We start from the raw sequence: 19,941 nt of genomic DNA, 5'->3' as shown, positions 1-19,941 counted from the left end.
ATGACTAAAACGTTGAAAAGATAAATGTTTATTATAGGATTATACCGAAAAATAAAATTAATTTGAACGTTGGATTAAACTTTCAGGAACGATATAAGATTCAAAAATGATATCGCAATAACTCGAAATTGTAAGGCACGAGAAACGTCAGAAGCTTCCTAGATGAAGCCATCGCGCAATCGGATACTATCCTCGTTATCGTCTTGGTCTTTGTCATCCTTGTATAGCTATAGTCACCGTCGTCGTTTTCGTTGTCGTCTCAGGATGGTTATTATATGAACGACCGTGGAGACAATTACGCGCTAATGGGCGCCACCCTCCCTCTGTTTATTCAACTTTACCATTATATTTAGACGTAATCAAGGGAGAAAACGACAATGACGACATTTACGACGTTTTATAGAGTTAATATCGACGATTAGGTCTTTTACTATCACTGTTACAGTAAAGAATCTTTAATAATCGATTTATAACGCTGAAACAATGTTTTCAATAAACTTTTATACTATAAAAACCTTAAAGGTTTACAACACATCGTTTCGCGGACGATAAACTTTAACGACTTGTCTTCCCTTTCCTATTCCTTCGTTACACTATCGGATTTCAATTCCCTGTGATTTTATAATCCACCGGATAAAAGGTTCCTCTGTGAAACACCACTTTCAAAGTGTTTGCTAAAATTATTACTCACCATTCCTGTTCGCGTTAAACCGAGTTTCCGTACTGTAATTTCCAAGGTTGTCGTTATTACGAAACTAGAAAGATCTAAGAAAACGAGAAAAAAAAAATAACAACGATGTGCACCTTCGCCGATAAGCTAATATAGAAGGAAAATACGTGAATATCTTAATAGATACGACTAAGATACGTCAAAGTTCGATGTTCTTCACTAACAACTATCCAGTCTCATCTATCGTGCTATAGATAAATATTTACCGTTTCTGCCGAGTACTTTAGGTCAACGCTTAGGGGACTATCCACGATAGGCTATGATAAAGCGTGAAACGGTTATCAACGATCTCTTTTCGTGAAATAACGTACGAATGATAAATCTTTCCAAAGACCTATCTTCTACATCTATGTACGTATGCATACTATTAAATACGATTTAATATGTTAGAGACTGAAATAATCTCGAGATCATTATTTATGTTCTTTATTTCTTAACACTATTGGTCCATATACTTAAGAGAATCCAACAACGACTGCCTCGTCTCACGCGATTTATAGGGATATGTGAAGGGGAGAGAAAGAACGGGGAAAACAAAATAACAGAAAAATATCGCACGATATGAACGGCCCTAACATAATACCATTCTCTCTCTCTCTCTCTCTCTCTCTCTCTCTCTCTCTCTCTCTCTCTCTCTCTCTGTGCTTTCGTGCATTGTTTTCCCGAATGTATTATATTACTAAAATCATTATTAAAATTATGCAAATAAAAGATTGTCGAATTCTACTTTATTCTTATATCTTATGTTTTTTCTTATCGATTTTTAAGAAGTGGGACGGCAATGTCGGATATGATCCGATCCTAGTGCGAAGACGTAAAGTTTTTAATCCTCTATTTCAATTTCTTCGATACTATCGAAGAGAAGAGACTTACGAGAGCTTTTCTTCAGTTTCTTATCAGGCATGGAAGTAGAAAAAATAAAAATAAAAAAAAAGAAATAAAAAAGAGAGAGAATGAGAGAGAGAGAGAGAGAGAGAGAGAGAGAGAGAGAGAGAGAGGAAAAAAGAGAAATAAACTAAATAGAAAAAGAAAAAGCATTGACGGGTTTAGCACCGACAATTTTCTATCGACAAATTTTATCGTGGACAATATCTAGCTAGAATGAAGCGATAGTTGGAATCGGAGAGGTTTTAGGGGTACTTGGTTGAAGCCCTCAAGTATAATCGCGTTATAGCCCTCACGTATATAGCTTTCATTATATTACCGAGGCTGTTTTCCTTTTCGTTTCTTACGAAAATATTAACATGAACGTTCGCATTTCAAATAGAAAAGAAGAATAGATAGATGAAAGGAAAGGAAGAAATCGTAGCCGATTGTTGTGTTTTGTTGTATTATATTGTATTATATTATAGGGAAAACTAAACTAATCGTGATCGTTTCGATAGGAAACTGTCGTTATCGAAAGTTTGTCCCGACAAAGTTGCTCCTTGCTTGAGAAAATCGATTTCCACGCTACTGGTTCGGACAGCAAGTGGTCACGATAAGACTACGATGATGTTCAATGACCGCGAGATTGGTTTTGCGAACGAGTTTCCTTTTATCGTTCTATGCAAATAACAAAGGCGCATCTACGTTATTACGCTTAAAAATAGCGATAAGAATGCAAAAGAAACGTCTTCGCTTGTATGTAAACTTCAACGATAATTTCAAAAGTGATTCTTGATTACGCATCGAACCTCAATATCAACGTTCTTTCGTCTATTTATTTACGTGAGTTTTCAATATTATTCTTTTGGTTTGGGAATATAGGGATATGTTGACAAAGTCATATAACTTAACTTCTTCGAAAATACTATTATTCTTTACTATTATTATTATTTCTTCTTTTTTTTTTCAACTTTTAGATAATAGCTATACGCTTTGTGGATGTTATTTTGTTCGTATATTAAAAGTTAAGAAAAAAATTATCTTTGAAATTATCTTAACGTATCAAATTTTTATGCGAATTAATATGAAAAATTATAACTCGATATTTAAGAGAATAATAAATATTGTAACTAAACAATGACATCAAAAAAAAAAAGAAAGAAAAACAAAAGAAAAATATCTTTACTTTTATTGATTCATCGAAGCCTATAAATCGGGATTTAAAATTTGAACGTCTCGAGAATAGATACTTTTTTACTACCACTATCCGAAATCAAATTCCAAATCGACGAATCTAATCCAACGTTATTCGTGTCCATCGGAAAGCGATTCGACCTTAGCCGTTTTGCGGTAGTTCGCGTTTTACACGAGACCAAGTTGTTTCGTAAATAAACCGTAGGATTACGGGTCGGAAGTCTTGCTAAAACTCGAAAGTTTCGTAAGACGACAAGTTCCGGAAAACATTCGACGAAAAGGCGGCACCTTTTCTTGTTCGTATAAAGTGCTTCGAATGAACAAACGAATGAACGAACGAACTAACAGACACGAATTTCAAGCGGAATTTGAAACCGAATCTCGTGGCTAGCCACGATATCCGGATGATCTCCTCAGAAAGAACTTTCCGCTTGGCCGGTAACCTTCCGGTTACGGTCTATCCAACTATCACTTCTCTACTCGTGTCCTAAATAAAGCGAACGACCGTTTCAACGGCTTTTCTTAACACCAAACGACCTACCAATCACTTGCCGTATTGAGAATGGTTTCTACCACAGCACATGTACTAAACGATACTTTTCGTAAAGTTCTATGATAAATTAATCCTTATTTTTTTTTTTTTTATTACTCGTGAAAAAGTATCAATTTGTGATGATTAAATAAATTTGAACAATCAATATTGACATTCTTTTTCAAGGATACATTTACATGGAAGGAATCATCATTCCTATCAATTCGAATTTCTTCTCGAAAGAAACGAGCGAACCTACTCAAAAAAAATAAGTTGTTTGTGAAAGAAAGAATGAAGTAGATATGCCCGAGGCTTTGTAAGCGGCTCGTGACAGAGTATAGTATATTTTGAAAGAGAAATGAATTTTGTCTGGTGTTTATATTGCCGCCTGTAAATGTTGTTATCCGACCTGCGTTTCACGAGCAAAAGAGTACTGCTAGAGCTTGTAGAGCTTGGATAGATCGTGAAGAATGGAAAAAGAGAGGTAGGAGGTGAAAAGCGAATGCAGTTATTCGTTTCAAACGTTTTGCGAACGAGGAGTTGCATTTTTTCTTTTTTTTTTTTTTTTTTTTTTTTTTTTTTTTTTTTTTTTTAGTTTACGCTTCATTTTCGAAACGTTTTTCTTTATCTTCTCCTCTTCTTTCATACGCTCATACGCGGATTTACCCGGAAAGAAATAATGGCTTCTTCTCGGCCTATACAACTACTCCGCTTGAAACGATGTTCCTACACGATTCATATCACTGAGATATACTTTTCCTCCTCTTTCCCTTCTTCCGCTTTTTCAAACTCGACCGCAGGGAGTTACTCTCGACGGAGAAAAAAGTTAAGTGAGAGACGATTATCTTTGAAACCATTTGAGATATCGAAACACCCTTATGGATCATAACGTTTCATATCAAAATCTAAATATCTATGCGTATATTTTACTGGTATGTTTCATATTTCAAGTAAAAAAAAAAAAAAAAGAAAAAAAAACAGAGAATAAGAAAAAAAGAAAGGCAAAAGAAAGAGAAAAAAGATGAGATTTGAAAAACGATTTAAATTGATTTTCGTTAGTTTTTTTTTACGTTCAATTCCTTTCTTTCTCTTTTTATTTTATAAATATAATAAATTCACGAAAGTTTTTTGTCCGGTGAAAGACGAGCGAATTTCTTGCATTTTCGAAAATTCAGAAGGAGAGAACAAATAACACGCTTATATATAAAATCGTTCCATCGTATAGTTTCTTTGGTTGGTGACGCATTTTCAATTTTTCCATATTTTTTTTTTCTTCCTCTTCAGTTTCTTTTCATCCGTCGTCTTTTCTCATCGTTCTTTCTATTTGGAAGACATTCACAGTAAAGGTAACATTTTCAAGAAGAAGAAAGAGAACAAAGAGAATAAAAAGAAGAATAAGATCTATTCGTCCAAGAGAGAACGCCATTACAATGATTTTGTCTCTGTATAAAAATCTAAGCAAAAGTCAAGTTTCAAGAATCTTTCGTTCGAGAAACTATTCCGTGATATCTTCGAAAAAAGATATTTCTCAATTTCAGAGGAATGTAAATTTTACTTTTAAATTTTAACTCTAGTTGTGCCTGTTGTTTATAGAACAGGCCAACTTTGAACTCAATTAAAACAATTTACGCATTGCATGATTCATGAATATTTTTTTATTATTATTATTATTATTATTATTTCAGAAATGAAATATGACAGAATTATTATTATTATTTCCGAGGCTTCAAAGAATATGCAGTATTTTTTTGGAGTAAAAATTATTCATTGCATATAAATGAAAGCTATTCAAAGTGCCTGGGGTGTAACGCATCCCAAATGTACAACTTGAAAATATTTATTGGTGTGCACAACTAGCGTTAAACATCTCTCTTGGACAAAGGGAATAGATAATAGTTAACAGATATATCAAATGTTCATAACTGTGGTCGTCATGATGAAGTTTTTCTCAAACCATCTTTTCATCGTTAATTGCCGTGCTGCTTACCTTTTCACTCATTACTTTTTCTTCCCTTACACTCCTCGATGTATTTCTACGTCACTTCCTTTTCTCGCCTTTCAACATTCTTTCACAAGGGTTGAAAACAAATAAGACAATTTCTTATCTTTAAAAGATCAAGCCACGGTTTAATTTCTTAAGATAAAATGAATAATAAGAACTATTTTCTTTTAAATATTAATACTTTTTTTTCTTTCTCCACAATTTTATATTGATCGTTTCGTTAACCAGACACAATTATTCATCATTCCACGGAATAATCAGTTAAATGAAAACTAATACCAATAATGAGTTAACAAGAATGCTTCATAATCATGGATAATACTGACGAATTGCCAATTCTGGTGGATTTTCCCTGATGCACGGTTAACCACCGTGTGATAATTTATGCCACTCATCCGTATTCGGTCTGTGACTTTAATCATAGCAAGACAACAGCGAATATTCACAGTGAGAGCTCATTAATTAACAACCCACGCTGAAATGGAGTAGGAAGTGGAGAAGAGAGAAAGAGTGAAAGAGTGGGAGAGGGAAAGAGAGAGAGAGAGAGAGAGAGAGAGAAAAATAAATAGCTCAAATCTGTTGCTAATTTTTAAGATTAAAATAGATTGCATGAACGCTATTCTCTTTTCCGCCTCTCTCTCTCTCTCTCTCTCTCTCTCTCTCTCTCTCTCTCTCTCTTTCTCTCTCACTATTTAATAATTTTTTCGATCTATAAATTATGTAACGTGATTCGATAGATTTGTTCATACTGAACTTGTGACTTTTGATCTATCGGATTTCGATAGGAACCAAAAAGAATGAATATCTAAGTATATATTTTAAGGACTCACCGATTTTCACGACAGAGGGTAAGGTTTCGACGAGAAACGGCAGCCGAAGCAGCTGAAGGATGAAAGCGGAGGCTAGCAGATAGCCCAGATTCATAGCTCATCTCGAAAACCCAGCGTCGCGGCCCCTCGGTGGCCCTTATCACACGCGTCTATGCCCAACGGCAACGGAATTTCTCCGATTCTTGCATTTACCTGAAAATTTAAAAGAATATTCTCCTTGTACAGACTGTCTATCGATTTTTTTGTTTAAATGTATCGAGAATTACACAGTGGATAAAGATAAATATAATACGTAATTGTAGAAAAGATTCGTTTTGTTATGTTTATGATTGATATATTCGAAAACGTTTTTTAATTTGTTTTGTTTTTTTCTTTTTTTTTTCGAGCCGTTATGATAATTTTATATTTTATTTTATCACTGCGAATAATTCGACTTGACGTAAAATTATTCCATTTGAAGTAACTTGAGAGTATTATTTTTTTTTTTTTACAAACTTACTATGTATCCTTGAAAGAAATTTATGATTATGTATATCGAGAATAAATTCTCATGTATTTCAAGGCGACAAGATCTATTCCTATATTTTTCAAGTTATTGATAGACCGTTTTCCTATATTTCCCAACATATTCGATACGTTTGCCAATGCGCATATTTATTTGTCATTATAAAAAATGATACGTTTGGACATGTACATCGAAGTGCTTCGAACAAGGACGAATGAGGCAATATTTGTTCTTTCTTTTTTTTTTGTTTAAACAAATCGATATAACAAAACATAAATAAAGTTTGAAAAATGGTGAGACTCTACAATAAAATACTTATTTTCTACATTATTATATTATTTATCAATGAACGATAATAATAGCTCGTACATATGTACACGTATATATGCGCATTATATTATTTTGCGTTTCAACAGTCGACAGCGGTCTTCGATATTTTTAGCCTTTTACCAATAAATATCGATGGTGCTCGAAGCTCTTTCGAATATCGAAAAGCATCGCGTTTGGTAGTCACGAGTGGAAATACATTGCTACGCGCGAGTCGTTTCTGATTTTACTGTGAACCGTAATTCTGCCTCGGTCTCAATCGAAACTACTCACATGCGAAAAAGTAAATAGCTTTGTCCGATGTCTGGACAACGATATTTCGTATACTTTTATTCTGATGCGTTTGTAACTTAAGGGAAAAATAAATTTTTGTATTTTTTATATTTCAAAAGTAATGTTACATTCTGATTTTGGGAGCGAGCTTCGCGTCCTTAAGCTTTTCCGTTCATTACGAACAAATAATATTTTAATAAATAAGCATTAAAAAAGTGTCTCTTGTCCAAAGACTTTTGTTAGTCTTGGTTACGATCGATGATGAAGACGGAAAGAGGCAATGTCTATAGCTATAAAGGAAGGGCGAGAAATTCAAATGCAAAATAACTTTGGAGAATGTAATGTTAAAATGATAAAGGAGATTTGCTACTTGGAAAGCTTTCAAAGTCGCCTAGCTTTAGTGTATATATATATGTATATATGTATATATATATATATATATATATATATATATATATATATGTATAAATAAGATGTCTTTTCATTCGTTCATACATAAGATGGACATTTCCATCGGTCAAGCGTATATTTTGAATTTTCTGAAATTTGAAGAAATAAAGGTTGGCGATATCGACACATTTTCATCCTGCCATTTTTTTTTTCCTTTTCCTTTTTTTCGTTTCCGATTGAGTCTCCATAGTCAGCTACATCTATAGCGATCTGGCAAATGGATTGGCTCGTAGTACAACGCCAGAAATTTGTCTAGACGCTTTCTCCTTCGATACGCATCGTTTTCTTTTTTTTCGAACTAACACGAGCAAACCCGCGAACGAGAGTACGATTACATGGTATCGAGAATAAAAAGAGTAAGTTAGTTGAATAGAAAGAAAAAAGGAGAGAGTAAGAGAAAGAGGGGGAGAAAGAGAGAGAGAGAAACAGAGAGAAAAAGAGAGAGAGAGAGAGAGAAAGAGAGAGAGAAAGAGAGAGAGACAGTGCTTTGGGGGCTTCTTCGTAAAAGAAATTAGCTTCAGGGTTTCAATGCAAAGGGAAAAATCCACAATGTAGATAACCGATAGGTATCTACTTCGATTCTTCTCGATTTAGTCTTTTTGACGAGCGCAGACAATACGATTGGCTGTTTATATAAAATGAAGTTGAATAATATTCTTAAAAACACAATCGCTAATCTTATTTTATTTTATTTTATTTCTTTTCGTAGTGTTTTGTTTTTCCTTCTTTTCAAAATGTTATTGTATTATTATTACAATATTTCTCTTCGAATGGCACAACTTACTATTGTTATCCCATATATAAAGTGAAATCAAATGGTTCGGATTATAAGAAAACGAAAAGAGAAATGAGCTTCGGAAAACTAAGTGTACGAGACTTTAATTCAATGTCGTGATTCCTTCATGAGCGGTGAAGGAGGATCGAGAAAATGGGGAAAGGAAAGAACGAGAAAGGGAGAAGCTCGCTTTTCTTCTTGGTATACGCCTCGCTTCAGAAGAAACAATGGTACGACTTTTAGTTCGTTCGTGGAAAGATTCCGATGTCGTATATTTTGTGGTGGTGCCAACTCGCAGACTGGCTGGCGACTTTTCGAAAGCGCGTGTTTTCAAAGCACATACATTGGCTAGAGTTTATGAGTTAGAGTTCGTTCCTACTTCGACTTCCTACATAAGGATATATACATATGTATATGTATATATACACACATATACAAACATACATGGATTTTCAATGCGGTCATCGAATCACCCGTATATTGACCGATCACCTTGAATATTTCCTATTTTGCACCCCCAATTCTCTTCTTTAACACTTGAGAAACTTTACTATCGAAAAACGTAACGATAAAAAAAAAGAATCATTCATAAAAGCTTAAAATGTAATTTATACGATATTAAAATGAAAAGATTCTAATTAAAGCATGTTTCGTATTCTTTCCTGAATATACAAGGAATCATTGCTCATGGATTTCATAAAATTTACATTTTCTGCAAAGATTTACATTTCAAATTCTTCCATTTAAGTAGGATCATCGCTTTGCATAATGATACTTTTAAGAATGAACTAGTTATAATAAAAAAAAAAAGGTAACGAAAAAAGGAAAATAAAAGGAAAAGAAAAAAAGAAATTATAACGTTACTTATCCCAAAAAGCCTTCTCAACCATATTACCAGACGCATATGGGAAAAAGAATTTGTGAGGTTCGATACGTGCTGAAAGAAAAAATGTAATAAACCAACTACGTTTTTAATATCAGTGATCTCTCATGCGAAAAGTAATATAACGGGTTCTCTTTTACACATTTTTATGCATACCTAAGCATTGGTAGGAACAAGGAGAATTATAGTTCACGTGGTCGAAATTATACGTTGGTAGACGATAATAAAAGGAAGCCCTTAGTCATCTCGTTTTATTTCTTTATACATAATAATCTACTTTAACGATCGATTCTTCTATAATTAATATGTAGAAAAGAGAGATAGTGGAAATCATTGAAAGATAGTCTCTTTTTCTTTCTTTTTCTCTCTTTTCTTTTTAGTCTTGCTCTCTTGAATCCCAACTTGAGAGTCCTTTGAAAAGAAGACGAGCGAGCTGTTAAACGAAATTCTTCCGATTCGTTTGCCGTCGCTCGCAGCTCGCCTTAATCGAGCGACTTTATCCGACGATAATTCGTCGTGGCTATAGAAACGCCTTAATCACGGGAAAGGTGGAGAAAAGGAGGAATTCGAAAAAGGGTAGAAAACGGAGAGAAAAGGGGAGAGAGAGAGAAAGAGAGAAAGTTGGTCACCTTTGTAAGACCATTTTACGAATATATATTTTTCACTTAGGAGCTTTTTCTCCTTCTAGCCATCCTCGTGATTTATCATCCTTCCAAAACATCTTCATGATATCGGGTAGATATAGTTAAGTTGATGCGTGATAACAGATTCTTTCTTACTCTTTCATCTTCTTTCTTTTTTTATCTACATTCCATACATTTCCAAAGAATTACAAACATATGTAAACGTTTTTTCAAGACGATTTTATTCTCTCTCTCTCTCTCTCTCTCTCTCTCTCTCTCTCCCTCTTTCTCTCTCTCTCTCTCCCTCTCTCTCTCTCTCCCTCTCCCTCCCTCTCTCTCTCTCTTTCTTTCTCAGTATATATTCTTTTTACGATCTGTTATATTATTACGGAATTAAAAAAAAATAAAATAAGCAAACAAAAAAAACAAGTCGGACAGTAAAGTAAATTACTAACTCGAAATGGAGATAACGCTTAATGACTCTGTAAACTTTTCAACCGCGAGCTCGTTAAAATATCTCCGTAATTTTATGAACGTGGAATTAAAACGAGACACGAATGCAGTTAACCACCACGAGTATATAAAGGTTATTATGAAAAAGATAGAATACCGAAAACAATTGAAATCTCTTTCTTTCCTTTGTATATTTGAGATGGAAGTTTGTAAAAAAAAGGGAAGAAAAAAATAGAAAAAAAAAAATAAAGAAAAAAATAGAAAAAAAAAATAAAGAAAAAAACGAAAATCATTATTCGTTTGATTAATGAATAAATCTCAAGGTGATATATCGTTTTCTTTCTTCTCTTTCTCTTTTTTTTTTTAGAGAATAACGTACCGACAAAATATATACATAAAAAAAAATGAAATGATCTTGCGTTAGAAAAGGGTTACGCGGAAAGCAGGTGCGCGTACAAGAGAAAAGGAGGAAGAAACGAAGGACGAAAGCACGTTCCACTTTAATTTGCCGGTACTTCCGTTCGCACGTGGGACAAATAGTTCAGGTTTAGTTGCCTTGAAAAGCAATTCACCGCGTGAAACACAGTAAATTTATAGATTTCAACGGTAGTTACGACGTCGTAAACTGCTTTTCGATCGAATTAAATTGACATTTTGAGTGCCGCTTTTTAAAAGAAAAAAAAAAAAAAGAACAAAAGAAAAAGAAAAAGAAAAAGAATAGGAAAATAAAAAAGAAAAAAATCGACTTATACTTGTCAAGTTTGTATTAACTAAAGATTATATATACATATTTATGTATTTATTTATTTATTTATTTTCGATCCAATTAAAATCGATGCAACTTCCTTCTTGTCGAAGGATCTATGTACTATAAATCCATTTTTATCGGTCGGAGTAAGGAGAGATGATTATGATCGATTGGAAATTAACTCTACACATATATACTCACTCTAAAAATAATATTTGCGGATTACTACATTATACGTTCTGAACAAATGGCTGTTTCTGCATAAAACTTGTACAGCTTGAAATCGTACTTTGTACTGTGTACCACGTGTTCCAAAGGGTCAACGATCATTTATATTCGAGGTTTCAACAATTATCAAGAGAACATATTTTACGTAAATATGCCTATATTATACATATTGTATAAGTATATGTACAGTTGAAAAAAAATTATCGTTGACTATCCCTTTTCTCCGAAAAAAAGAAAAGTTTTTTCAGAAAAAAAAAAAAGAAAAAAAAACTATTCGTTCATTCGAAGATTCTTAAGAAGCAATTAAATACGATCCCGAACGTAAATTCGAATTAAAAACAAAGTTGTAGACGTATTACCTAGTACTTGAATATCGCCATGTAAAAGTTGGAAAGAAAATTCGATTCGTAAAGAAAGTTTCTCTAGCACCGTTGTTTTATTCAAAAGAACGAGAAAAAAAAAGAAGCTTCGTAGTTGAAATCGTAAGACTTCGAACGGTCAACGATTCTTTCCTTCGACGTGCTCCATATTCGCCTAACTAACTTACTAGTACGCCCCGATAAAAGGAGGACGTTCGAGTCGTATACTTGACCTGTTTATATAATCCTTGGCGAAATAAAAAACGCGTCTCTTAAGTCTATTGTATCTCTTAAAAGATACCACATGGATAATCGATAAACGGCTACATTGAATTTCTTTTTTTAAAATTATCAAATAAAATTATTTATATTGCACATGTTATTAAGAATAATATAGAAAGAAGCGATAACAATAACAAATATAATATTAACAATAAATGAAATAATATAAAAATTATATTTATGTACTTAGAATGATTTCTCTATCTTTCTTCGATCCTTAAATTGATTTAGCGAAGAACCTTGCCAGTTGAATTTCCTTGATCCTCTTCGTAAAGTTGAAGAAATGAAGATGAAGTTGCTTTTAAAAGATGAAAGAGAAGTAATTTATAAGACGCAATCCAAACGGTCCTCGTCTTATCGCGACGCACGCGTAAACATAACCTCTAAGGATACTCGAGGATCATTGTCGCGTCAACATAAACAAATACATCCTACCGTGACAGCGGCCGGCGCACGACTGCCCTCGGTTGTTCGGTCGTCGACTCGCGAAGCTACCCGGACTTAGCCGATCTCCGAATTCTCCTTCTCGAGCCGGACACGTGCTCGAAGAGCGTTTACGCATGCGTCACCTGTTACTACGTACTCTTCTCTCAGGTTATTTGTCTTATCATCTTATCTTCATTTTTTTTATTATTCTATCTATTTTTTTTATTTGATTTATTTATACATAAATGCAAACAAATTGATTTTATATGATATTAATTATTTAATGTATCATATGTGTGCGTATAAGACGAGGATAATTTTATTTGTTTTATATGATAAATTAAAATCAAATTTACAATCAATTTATTCAAATTAATCAATTTACAATGAATTTATACAATATATTAGTTATGTTCTAATTCTTTATTGATTTACTTTAATTGATAATTTCAAAAATAGTCTTAATATATTCGATTTTAATGTAATGAAAAAGAAAATCATATTTTTCTTGTAAATTGTACAAACGTCGGAGTTAGTATCGATTAAGGTGGCACACATACTTGAGAGGCCAAGCAACAGGTATTATAACGTGTGCGTTTTCGCTATGCTGAATAAAGTCTTAGCCAAGACACGAACCCTGAAATAATTTTAACTTGTTTCCAAGTGGATAACCGTGATTCCAGAGGAACTTACTGTTTGCCGCTTTCTCCGACCGATGGCGTTGTAACCAGCGGGGAAAATTCAAGTAGGAATTTTTATTAGATATTTATTATTAGTTCCATTTTATTTTTTTCTATATAATTATATAATAAACCGTTCAATTTATTTATTAAATTATTCTGTCAAGCGATGTATCTATAAACTGAATATATTATGTCACAACGCGTATTATCTATGGTAAATTAATTTTTGATAATTAATATACTCTTTGGATATAAAATTTGTTTGAAAATGTGGGAATAAATTCTTTTTTTTTTTGGAAAACAAGTAAAAGCAAAAAAAAATTTCTTTTCAAATCAGCCATTGACCCAGTGCATAGTAGTGGCTTATTTAAAGTAGAAACTCCGTATCTTACTTCCGTCCACTTCGTAGAAGCTTTCCTGAGTAGATCCTGAGAAAATATCTTGATCTCTTTCTCTCTCTCTCCCCCATTTTCCTTCTTTCTACTTTCATTCCTTCATTTCTCTGAAAAATCTCTATACAGAATATATTCTGTATCTGTAGGCGAATGGTTAAATGAAAAGATTATCATAATCTTTGTTCCTTCTATTGGTCAAAGATCTATTTTCATTTTTGTTATATCATTTCTTTTTTCCCCTTGTAATTTGCAATTGTAAATTACCAAAAAAGAAAAGATGATATCTTGCAATATCATTTATAAATCGTTTCTCATTTTTCGAACTTCGTGAGGAAAGAAAAAAGAGACCTTAATTACAGTGTTTCTTTAAATAAAGCATTAGCGTTGAAAGAATTTCGTGGTTGCGTTTCTTGCGCCTACTTTGCGCTAGATTAGAAAAGTTTTCTCTATGAACGTTATATCTCTATACGTTCTATTCCTAACTTGGTGAAGTTGCTCCGGTTTTCAGAAGAGCGGGTTATCTATTTTCGGATGGACGAATAGAGGAACGAGTTCGTCATCGATTTCGGCATCGTTGCAGAGAGCCAATGAAAAGTTACGCCTCATCGGATTAAAAGTGTTTGCTAACGTATTCGCTGGTGAGAAAGTTTTATCGAAAAGCTCTTGTCATGGACACTTATCGTCTACGGTTTTCTACGAACGTAAAAGAAGCTTAGAAAACTTTTATCTCATTGTCAGTATTTCGATAACTAACGATAAGTACATTAGTAAACGTTGATGATAGTTTGAAACGATGTTACGTTGAAAGCTTATTGTTAATTCAGCAATAAAATGTATATATGTTGATTTCAGATTAATTATATGAGCCTGATAATGAGAAATTCTTTATATCTATTCTATGTCATCGATATGGTTGAGGTCAATTTCACTGATTTTTCATGAACTCTGAACTCTGACGAAACATAAAACAAATTAATTATGTGTAATAATTGGAAACGGACGTCGATATTATAGAATTTTTTCAAAAATATTGGAAAGCAAGTGGAACTTCCTCGTTCATGACAATAAATAAGGATTTTTATCTTGAACTCCCTGGAAAGCTCTAGGAAATTTATCGAACTGTGCGTGGTAAGGGCGGTATCGTTTTTCGTTATCTTTAAATTGCTTTGGATTACAAGCAACTTTCCCGTTGGCATTCGATGCGAAGGCGAATGCCTACAACGCGTGCGAAACGATGTCGGAGAGTTTGGGAATATCGTTGCCAAACGATAAGCGGCTGGTTAAAACCCAGTTAAATGGGAAGCAATTAGCCGATCATATGACGCGGTTATGTTCCATTCGCTCGCGGCACATTAAAAGTACTGGGGCTTTCGTTTTTCGTTGATCGCCATTATTCGGTAGCTCGATTTTATTATCCTCTATTTGATTCATCTTTGAATAAAATGATTCGTCATTGAATACGTACGATTATTTTTATTTTTCACGATCTGTATTCATTCTCTTTCAAATTTTCAATCCGTACGAATAAATCAGAGATTATTTATTTCATTATGACAAAGAACGCTCGTGATTATCTCTTTAAGCAAATGGTTTAATATTATAATTCGAAAAAAATTTGAAATTAATGTTCTCTTCATTACAAGGTGTATTTCGTTTGAGTTGAACGACAAGCGAAGACGAATGAATAGAGCAAAAATGATGAACGAGGAATTTATTATACCGACGTTTCGAGCAACATTATCGATTTTCACGATATTATATACTCGAAAAAAAATTAATAGAATTATTCGTAGTATTTATTAATTTTTGGTACGAACGTAAGGGATTAAAAAATGTAATTGAATATTTTTTATTTAATATGATAAAAAATAAATGGAATATTTGATTTTTCGTATAACACGTAGACTTTCTTTTTGAAAAGATACAAATGACTTTCGTCGATTATATGACTTTTATCTCCTTCATTCTTTCTCTCTCTTTCTCTCTCTCTCTCTCTCTCTCTCTCTCTCTCTCTCTCTCTCTCTCTCTCTCTCTCTCTCTCTCTAAATTGTAATATTTCGCACTTGGTCGAATCTTGAGAACATTCCTCCTCCGTGCTATATCAGTTCTAAAGACTTCGTTGAGTTTTTCACTTTGCGTTGGATAAGCTGACGGTATCATTAAAATTATTATTATCTACATCTTTATTTGTTCAGTAGAATAAAAGTACGTTGAAAGTACTTTCGGCATTCTTTTTTCTTTTCGATGATATTTCTTTTTCATTTTTACGAACAGATGAAAAACGAAATAAATCTCTTTTTTATCTCTTTGAATCTCCATATCACAAAAATATCTCAAATAATTTCACTCCCTCTGACACGCTTGAAAAATTTTCTAGCAATGAATGCGAATCCATGTAAGATTTAATTTAATTGAAAATAAAATAAATATATAAAACAGAAGAATTTGAAGATATAATGTTGTTTTCTTTTCTTTTTTTTTTTTTTTTTTTTTTTTACTACAAACGTATGAAAGATATATAATTATTATGTATATATATCTGCAATTACCAGGAGATGCTTAAATTTTCATTACGAATTAACACATTTTACCGAGTAATAGATTTGATGTATATATTAACACATGTATTATAATTTCATAGTAATATAATTAATAAACATTAATTTCTCTTTCCATATATATCCAATCTAACTTGATAAAAATGTTAATGAAGAAGAGTTGGAAAATAGAGATAAAGAGAAATTATCTAAAACGTTTACGAAATCAAAAGCATTTACAAAAATTGAAAAAAATACGTTGATTGGATGTATGTGAAAACGTTTCAATCTTCGAAAGAGAAGCCTGGTTGGGTAGATTAAAAGAAAGACACATAAGTATTTCCCGATGGGAAATTTAATCCTCTTTGGAAAAAGAGCAACTGTAGAAATTGCTCGGAGAATTTCGTTTTACGAGCATACCGCATCATGAAATCCATCCTCTTTTAAGATCTCTTTAAGCCATGAACATTATAAAAAGTGGGCATCGATCCAACTACAGCGAGAACGAAGAACGCGTTTGCCAAGTGACTTTTCTAAGGTGAGGAATACAACGATCGAATTTTACCTTTGATATTTCGATCTTTTCGCGATCGATTTAATAAAAAAATAAATTAACTAAACTTTGATTTTGCTCGAAGCACGAAAAAGAGAGAAAGAGATAGACAGAGAGAGAGAGAGAGAGAGAGAGAGAGAGAGAGAGAGAGAGAGAGAGAAGGAAAAGCATTTTTGATAAAATACTACTATGGGAGATCAAGTGTCGCCACTGTCGATTCGTCCAGTGACAACGAAAACGCAATAAACGAGCCAATTTTCCGCGCTCGAGCCGACAAAAAACAGCAACGACGCACCTTGGTAATTCTCCTAATGGTCGTGCACGCCGTTACCGTGCTCTTCCGTGCACTCTTCTCTAATGCACTCTCCCTCGTCGACTATATCGTATCGAGCTCGAAAATGCTAGGAAAATGTCGGGAAAATGCTTTGGAAATAATAATACCTACCGGGACAAAATACCGGACGTGCGTTCCCGACCATTCCGGACCATTCACGAAATCTTCCATGACTTTATCTAATTTTCTATCGAATGTTGAAACCACATTGCGAATTGTCAATGTTTAATATGTATTTCTCTTTCAATCTCTTCTTTTTTTCCTTTCTTTCTTTTTTTTCTTTTCTTCTTCCTCTTCTTCTTCTTTTTATTATTTATTCGATTAAAATCAAATATATTGATTTTCGATTATAACGCGATTATATTATTTTTTTTAATTTATACGATCACGAAGAATTGAATTCTATGTGTAATGTGTTACATCAACGTATATAATAATTTTCGTAACATATATAATAATTTTCAAATTTTCTAAGAATAGTTTATTTCCATGCTGATTTGAATGTTCTGTTTCATTTGATTTTATTATTATTTCATAAAAGAAAATAGGATCACATAGAAATTTCTATAGAAATCCACAAAAACCATGGGGTCATTCAAAATGGTAAGTAGCGTTTATGCGTAAAATAATGTTTTGTTTTCATAAACCCATGGCTATGTTCGTCTATTCTTTCTTTTCTAGTTTTACATGTGTCGTTATGCTAATGTCCATTACGAAAAATAGAAAGTTTAATTGTTAAACAACATGAACAATTTTAGATTCACGGAAATAATGAAATTAAATGTATCATAAAAGTTGTTTCTGTTCTAATCTGGAAGTAAACGAATATCTTTTCGCACAAATCTTATTATTGTGAATAACGCTCCGATGATTTTATTAATCATTAAATACAAATTAACCATACTAAATTAGTTATACGAAAGTTCTCCTATATAAACGGATATATCGATGATTACTTTTAACAAATTAATCCCTAAATAAATACCTATTCGTTATTTCTAATTATAGAACATTTATGATTTGAAACGAAAGGTGCGATATCATTGTACACACCGATAAATAGATATATTCTCGTTAAATTAATTAATTGATTGTTGTCATTGAAAAAAAGAATTCAAATCGATAATTAGTACACGAGATGAGATCGATTTCAGGACATTTTATCGTTTATGCAAAGTATTGGATTATTCGTTAAACTCAGCCGTACAGATAGCCGGAATGACATTTTCAAAAGAGGGTCAAGCAATTTTACGATTCGTTTCACGTATTCAGTGTCTGTCGATAATGAATGTATATAATGGAGTTATCGCTTATTCATGTCATAACGTCATTAATTCGTTCACTTAGTATCATCTCTTTTACCGAAGAAAAAAGAGGGGAAATATTGAATACTCTCGTTTTTATTGGTTATTAAGTAAATGATTATAATGCCGCATTCCCAAGAAGCGTGTCCCATGAACATGAATCATGTTGTCGTGCTTACTTCAATTTTTTTTTCACTTTTATCTTTAAAGGAATGTTTTATCTTTTCAACTCACGAGAGTAAGAAAATAATTTAAAAGTATAATAATCTTCCTAAAAATTTTTTTCACGTTTGCTATTGTTACAACTAAAAATCAAATCCTTGATTCTGACACAATTCAATCATTGAAATGGTGACATCATAGGCAATTTTTATAATAATACGCCCATAGGAGTCGTAGTTTATGAAATCATAATTCACCTTCGTATTTTATATTTCGAGAGAATGCAGCATAACGCTTCTATTATGTCCACCATATCACGAAGCAATAGTATTAAAAGCTAATCAAGAATTCCCAAAATAATCGATAATTCTCTATTTAATATTAAATTACAATTGTAAATTATAAATAATAAAAGTGTATCGTATAAATCGAAAGTGTAACGTCCCTTGTGTCGTGTCAAATGATACATATTCAATTTGAAATATTCAATTTGCTCGTACATTTATTCTCACGTTTAAACAATTATTAATACGAAGAGCCTTAAATTTCTATATTTGTAATTACTCTGAAACTGTTACTCTTTTTATCCAATTCAGATAAAATTTTGGATAATTAGACTTTATGATCCAACGATTAATTTACTTAACTTGTGTAAATATTTGTTATGAAACATGTTACAAAGCTTTAAACGAGTGATAGAGGGAAAGAGGGAGGGAGAGAGAGAAAGAGAGAGAGGGAGAGAGAGAGAAAGAGAAAGAGAAATCGATGTACGACCGACATCAAGTGCAAAGCAGAAGAGAGAAAGAGACAGAAGGGAATTGTGAAGTTGGTTACAATAGGAATGCATTGATTGAGTGATTTGTGATTTGTTATTTGATTTGTAATCTGTGTTTTGTGTTCTCTATATACGAATGGCATGTTGGTAACGTGTTTTCTATGGATTCGGTGGTTCGGATTCAAAATCGAACGCGCAAAATAATTTTATTTCGTAAATTTCAGCGGTTCTCAATCTTTCAATAAAAGGATCGTATCCTTCAATCAAGCACATTTTTACACTTTCTCAAATAATTAATAATAAAATCCAACTAGCAGGAAAAAATTGTTATTTTATATTTCGAATCATAGAATGTCATATATGATTTGATATAATGCGAATGCTTGACATTGTATATTTTTTTTAAAGAAAAAAAAATATAAATATGTTTCCTTTTTTCTTAAACTTTAACTGTTTGCTGTGCTTGATAATGTATTAGTTCAATTTATAAAACAATATTTTTTATTATATATTATATCCCACAGTGAACTCTAAAGATCATCTTTTGTTCGTTCGCGATTATCGAATCTAAAATCAAAATTTAAATTATAGTACAAAGTACAATTTGGAAATTGAATGCATGAATTAATCTTTTTATGAAGGGGAGAAAGGTTTTCATTTAAAATTTTACAAATATTCAGATACATACATCATGCCTAAAATTCGTTGTAC

At 32.5% G+C, this 19,941-nt stretch overlaps 1 protein-coding gene across 11 annotated transcripts in view; it reads right to left on the bottom strand.

Moving 5' to 3' along the window:
• The window catches only part of LOC118447459 (glutamate receptor ionotropic, kainate 2), a 74,412-nt gene extending 61,875 nt beyond the window's left edge, over nucleotides 1-12,537 (bottom strand). For 6 of the 11 annotated variants that reach the window (XM_085659057.1, XM_085659055.1, XM_085659054.1 and 3 more), the window contains exons 1-2: nucleotides 12,248-12,536; nucleotides 6,156-6,347 (exon numbers count right to left, since the gene is read on the bottom strand). In XM_085659057.1, coding sequence (XP_085515183.1) covers nucleotides 6,156-6,249 — 94 coding nt within the window. In that variant the 5' untranslated portion in view covers nucleotides 6,250-6,347; nucleotides 12,248-12,536. Of the gene's footprint in view, nucleotides 1-6,155; nucleotides 6,348-12,247 lie in introns of all 11 variants that reach the window. The other 5 variants (XM_085659060.1, XM_035879503.2, XM_035879462.2 and 2 more) reach the window with 2 other exon arrangements.
• Nucleotides 12,538-19,941: the final 7,404 nt, after the last annotated feature.

Source organism: Vespa mandarinia, chromosome 8 (genome assembly GCF_050613455.1).
Source record: "Vespa mandarinia isolate Hongniang chromosome 8, ASM5061345v1, whole genome shotgun sequence".
Classification (NCBI taxonomy): domain Eukaryota; kingdom Metazoa; phylum Arthropoda; class Insecta; order Hymenoptera; family Vespidae; genus Vespa; species Vespa mandarinia.
Note: the sequence above shows the minus strand (reverse complement) of the source record. Positions and strands in the feature narration are given on the sequence as shown.